The sequence below is a fragment of the Sceloporus undulatus genome, chromosome 4, assembly GCF_019175285.1.
Source record: "Sceloporus undulatus isolate JIND9_A2432 ecotype Alabama chromosome 4, SceUnd_v1.1, whole genome shotgun sequence".
NCBI classification, from domain to species: Eukaryota; Metazoa; Chordata; class Lepidosauria; order Squamata; family Phrynosomatidae; genus Sceloporus; species Sceloporus undulatus.
In genome coordinates this window covers 56,419,939-56,425,802 of record NC_056525.1, presented here as the reverse complement: position 1 = coordinate 56,425,802, position 5,864 = coordinate 56,419,939, and the positions used below count along the sequence as shown (strand labels likewise).

The window sequence follows — 5,864 nt, the reverse complement described above, 5'->3', positions numbered from 1 at the left end:
GTCTTGCACCCCCTTGAGTAACTCTTGTGGGCCCCATTCCACCATTTGAGAACTACTTTCTTAAAGCATTTGATGCCTGAGGTAGGAAAAGGAATTAGGGGGAAGAGATTAAGTGATTGCTGCTGTTACAACAGAATAATTACTTGGGTTACTACTCCATTAATAACTAGACTCAAAAGCTGCTTTGATCATGCTACTCTGCATAATATTGCAGTTCTGCCAGCTTCAAACTGAATCCAGCCTTCTCCAAAAAAAACCTGCTGTGTCTGTAGACAGCAGACCTGCTCAGAAGGGCCCAAATCATTTATCTTTCTGCAGAGTAGTAGTATGCAAAGCATATTCCAGGGAACTGACAATTTTTTTTCAAAATTTTATCAGTACTTCAGCTAGAGGTCAACATGGGTAAACAAGCTTGCCCTTCATTAAAGCCATGATAAAAACCCTTCTCCTATGTCTAAGTGTTCCAGGTTGAATGCTTTCCATATGGGACAATGCCTGTTGAGCTTACTGTTGAATTTTGTGGTTGCACTAAAGCGTAACTATGTTTATGAACATGTTCGGCTCGTGTTGGAGTAGCAGTGAAGTTTAGCAAACTTGTCCAGTGCCCACATAAATCATATTTGCACATGCACCAGAGTCTGCTGTATTACATTAAATGGGCATGGTATGTATGCAGGGATTCTTCAGCAGATGTGTTTTCAGAAGGAAGAAATGCTCAACAACTGTAGAGTATCTAAAATTATAGTGTTGGATAGGTTTAACCTGAGCTCATTATGTCACTGCCATATCAGTTAACTGCTTTAATAGGGCAAGTAAAATTTCAGTTGTAAAACTTTCTAGATAGAGCAATGACAGGATATGACCACCCTTCAGGTGAGATTATCATGTTAAAACTAACGTGTTCCACAACTTTGTTTTCTTTTACCCATTTGACTTCTTTTATAAAGTAATTAGAGTTTTACTAACCAAATAAATTCGGAAACATTCCCCCCATAGAAAACAATTTATTACTCAATCAGTTTAAAGCACTCAGTCTCACTTGTCATTCTAAAAAGTTGCATGATTTTAAATTACCATTCAATATTAATTTGTTCGCATAAAGCAGGTACAGTAAGCTGAAATAGATCGAGAGCAACTTTGATTTCGATAATTTTGTAAACTCTTGGATAGCCATTTGCAAGCAAGGTTGTAGGTGAACTACCAAGCTTTTACAAACTAAGGCCTAAGATTCATACCCAATGCATTCTTTCCAGTTTATTAAGTATCCAGAGCATCGGATACACTAGCTTAGCTGGTTTCACTAGCTTCATTATATGCAACTGATTGTTTCAATGCCAGATATTTAAAAAGAAGCCTTTAGAAAACCAATACTTAGTTCAGTCTTGACTAAAGAGTTCTAACCACATGGCTATCATCATGATACAAAGCCTCTGTATATATCCAAAGTTCACCACATGTGTTTGTACATGTCTATAAGTTGCTTGTTGACTTATGGCAACTGCATGAATTTCACATGATTTTCATAGGTAACGAATACTCAGAGGTGGTTTTACCATATGCCCTAGGAATTACAAAATGAACATTTCCCTCTTCCAGTTAACAATATACTTATTACATACAAATAAGCATGCCTTTATACACTATATACAAACACATATCCTATACAGGTGAGACATTTCTAACCAGTGAGAAGCGCAGTCTAAACAGAGTACAGATTTGCCTCTATAGAAGGTAGATTAACTCATCAAACCTAAAAACACTCTAGGTAAAGCCTCAGTACATTCAGACTATACTACAATTCTTCCTCTTTCAGATAACAGAAGAGAAGGCAACAAGCAAGAAAACTCATTATCCGTAAAGGCACACACAGTTTTTGAATTAAACCAGATGTTTGGCTTATTCCTTCAATAGGCCAAGTTTTTTTAGAGCTTCCCTTCTGTGCTCCTCTGCAGCCCCCTTAGGGGTGATTTTTACACTGACACAAGGTGGTCTGGGGAGCTTGGAGGGATGCTGAAATGGATAAGATCTTCGTTTGTCATTTTTCTCCAGATCATCATTATGCATTTTGTTTTCCTTCAGATCAACAAAGTCCTTCCCCATGCCAAGGGAAGCTGGGCGTGGCCGGCTATTCCTGAGAAAATTTGGAGTAATCTTGTCAAAAAAGGACATTTTGCCAATGGAGCTGATGTTCTTAATGTTCTGGTCCTCAGCACTTGAGGAGATGTAACTGCTCAGACCCACACCTGATCGTTCCAGTGTGTTAGATTTGAAATTTGCCTGTTTGATACCTGGGGTGTTTTTCTCTGCTGCATAGATTCCTTTCCCACCAACCTGGCCATGCTCCTGGTCAGGTTTCTTATTAGGAGTGATGTTATCCACATGTAGGTTCTCCCTACTGTGGTTCCTAAAAGTCTCTCTTGATTTTGAGTAAGCAGAATTTTTAGTCACATGGTCTTCTGGATCTTTCTCATTATCCAGGGGGAGTCCCAACTTCTCCAAAGCCTCCCTCCTGGCTCTCTCCTGTTCTTTTTGAAGAGAATGCACCTTTTCCATGGAAAAGTCACCAGTTGCAGCTCTAGGTCTGCCATTGGCTGGAGATAGCACTTTTATCTTATGGTTTGGATCAATGTTGAGTGACACCGCATTACTTCTGCTGGTTTTCAAGATAATATTTGGTGGCAGTTTTCTGGGCTTTGGGGCAGTGGGAGGACCTTGCTTAAAGTTAGAATCTAGCAATGTTTCTTCCAATGTAGGTTTTTGACCATTTTCTTGAACACCCATCATTTGTTCATAGTTTTTCTTGTTTGCTTTAGGAAACAAAGATTTCAAAATCACTTCTTTTCCTCTCTCTAGGCCTGCCTTCACTGGTGAAGGTTCTGGCTGGATTGATGCACCTTCATATCTCTCTGCTATGTCAACACTCCTAACTTCAAAGTGAGGTGACAACACACTTTCAACATCTTTCTGGGAGTCCTTGTTAAGAAATTGTGGCTCTTGCTCTCTTTTGGAATAACCCTGCCTGTGATCCTGGAATGGTTCAGGAGGTGGAATAACCACAGATTCCAGATCTGAGGCCTTCGGCTGTGTGGTCATCCTGGGCTGGCCATTTGATATGTTGAATATCTCATGTTTAGGAGACTCCCATGAAGTAACACATATCTGTGGAAGATCCTTTGGGTTATCAGTATTAGAGCCTGTTGCCTCCACAAGGGAAATGTTGGGTGTTTTGGGAACACTTTTGACAGTAACGTTCCTTGGAAGGCTATGATGGCCTGGAGTTGGTATGCTAACAAGTCCAGACACACGTTTGTTGCCATTTATTTCAAATTTTTTATGCTTCTGGAGGTTGTCAAGATCTAATCCTACAATATTGAGAAAAGAAAGGGGTGGGGAAGAGAGAAAAAAAACAGTAAGTAATATTCCTTACATTTCTAATTTATTTTATTTATCACCTCAGCAAGAAGTGAAGTAATTGTTTGCTTATAGTAAGACTTATAATCAGCAGGGAGAAATATGGGCTATTGAGATGGAAAAGCAGTCTTAATTCTCAAATTATACCACCATTGGGAGAATGCATTACACTATGTACATTTGATGGGCTCTGGATAAGAAAGTAAAAAGTGAAAAGGGAGATGAGCAAGCTTTCAAAAAGAAGACAATTTGAACAGTTCTAAGAAGTGACGTGGAGAGAAAATACCCAAGAGCTGGTATTTAACACACCACAGAACATACAAGTCCTTTAAGTCTTTTCCTTGCAATGGTACAACACCAGCTCTCATCTTACAAGGATGTATTCTAAACAAGAACACCACTGAATCCATAATAAATTGTGATATTCCTTGTTTGTGTCACATTAAAAATGAGAACCAAGCTGTTGGTGCTGTTTGTCTGAGACCAAGGACATCCATTTTTTGGAAACGGGTTTCTGGGGTAATGCCATGACTGTTTTCTCCACATCATAAGTGAAGACACAAGCCCAAGCAAATTATACCTCCAGATGCTCAAAAGAGCAAACATGGAAAATGTGTATTTTAAGTGAATTAGAAATAGCAAGATCTCATTCTAAATATTGAAAATGCATTAGAAGTTTTATTGAGAGCCTTACATATACATGTAGAAGGCTGTCTCCACACTATTAGAAACTGCAGCTGGGAAATTAGATCCATGCTCTTGTGTTCAATAAGGATGGAAAGAATATTGAAATATTGAATTATTCTGAAAATGGTTCTTTGGTGAGGAGTATCCTGGACTGAGAAAGATCTTTGTAGGACTTCTTGTGTACAAAATTCACATGTGATTCTGTGCAGAAAATGCTATTTCCTCCACAGAAAATGCTGTTTTCCATACACAAAACTGTCCAAACTTTGTATAGAATACGTCCTCAGCTATGGCAATATTATTTTCATACAGAAAAATACCATTTTCTGCATAAAAAACCCAAAAAACCCAAATGCAGTCGTGCACAGAAAAAGCCCTGAATTGCAAATAGTATTTGAAAATTGCACAGTTGCTGAAGACTTTGTCACAGTTAGAAGAAAACTAAAGTTAATTGTTGCTTCCTTCAAGTATAAAGTTTGCAATAAAATAAAATAAAATCATGCATCCCTAATGTCTTTATAACTACTTATTTTGAGCCAAGAATGAAACTTCCCATGAAGCATGCCTGCTTTCATTCAGAACCTTCTTACAAGCTTACCTTTGGGAACATCTCTTGAAGGCCATGTCCTTGGATGCTTAGAAGACTCAGCTGTTCCTGTCTCATCAGCTGAAAGTCCACTATCTGCCTCGGTATCCAAGGAATCTAATGTTTCTTCAAGGAACATAAGACATTCTTTCTCCTCCACTGACAGATAATCATAACCACTGTCATTCTTCAAAAAAGAAACAAAAAAACTTTAAGCCACAGGAACAAGGAAATGTAAAAGTCTGAAGAACAAGGAAGTTCATCTCAATTAGTTTACCTTGCATTCAGGTATACCAGTTGCTTTTAAACAGAAGTGATTCTGTTTGCCAAGACCATTTTTCTTAACCTTTATAACCAAGGATAAATAAAACCTCACTGCTGAAAAATAAAAGCTCTATTTAGGGTGACTAAAATGATGAAGGGCCTGGAAACCATGCCCTATGTGGAACGACTTAGGGAGCCGGGGATGTTTAGCCTGGAGACGAGAAGGTTAAGAGGTGATATGATAGCCCTGTTTAAAGACTTGAAAGGATGTCATATTGAGGAGGGAGCAAGCTTGTTTTCTGCTGCTCCAGAGAACAGGACCTGGAGCAATGGATGCAAGCTACAGGAAAAGAGATTCCACCTCAACATTAGGAGGAACTTCCTGACAGTAAGGGCTGTTCGGGAGTGGAACAAACTCCCTCGGAGTGTAGTGGAGTCTTCTTCTTTGGAGGTCTTTAAGCAGAGGTTGGATGGTCATCTGTCGGGGATGCTTTGATTGAGAGTTCCTGCATGGCAGAGGGTTGAACTGGATGACCCTTGCGGTCTCTTCCAACTCTACAATTCTATCATTCTAGGGCCTGTTACAGACAGCCAAAATAAAGCTGCTTCGAGTCACAGTGGAGGTATGGTGTTTCAATGATGCATGCATCCTAAGAGTCCAGAAGCCATACCAAAGCCATGTTCCAGTCCTTAGGGCTGGAGCGTGGCTTTGGTGCGACTTCTGGACTCTTAGGACGCATGCATCATTGAAACACCATAACTCCACTGTGACTCAAAGTAGCTTTATTTTGGCTGTCTGTAACAGGCCAAAGATTCTATTCTTGGTAGTAGAAGTATAATCAATTATATGAAAGGGGAAAGAATTAACTCTGTCGTACAATGAAGTGTTCATATCTTTAAAGATGATGTGCTCAGA

At 39.3% G+C, this 5,864-nt stretch overlaps 1 protein-coding gene across 6 annotated transcripts in view; it reads right to left on the bottom strand.

The window, feature by feature from the left end:
* Nucleotides 1–988: 988 nt before the first annotated feature.
* The window catches only part of C4H1orf116 (chromosome 4 C1orf116 homolog), a 22,038-nt gene continuing 17,162 nt past the window's right edge, over nt 989–5,864 (bottom strand). For all 6 annotated transcript variants that reach the window (XM_042465957.1, XM_042465956.1, XM_042465954.1 and 3 more), the window contains 2 exons: nt 4,697–4,871; nt 989–3,362 (listed from right to left, as the gene is read on the bottom strand). In XM_042465957.1, coding sequence (XP_042321891.1) covers nt 1,897–3,362; nt 4,697–4,871 — 1,641 coding nt within the window. In that variant the 3' untranslated portion in view covers nt 989–1,896. The remainder of the gene's footprint in view (nt 3,363–4,696; nt 4,872–5,864) is intronic.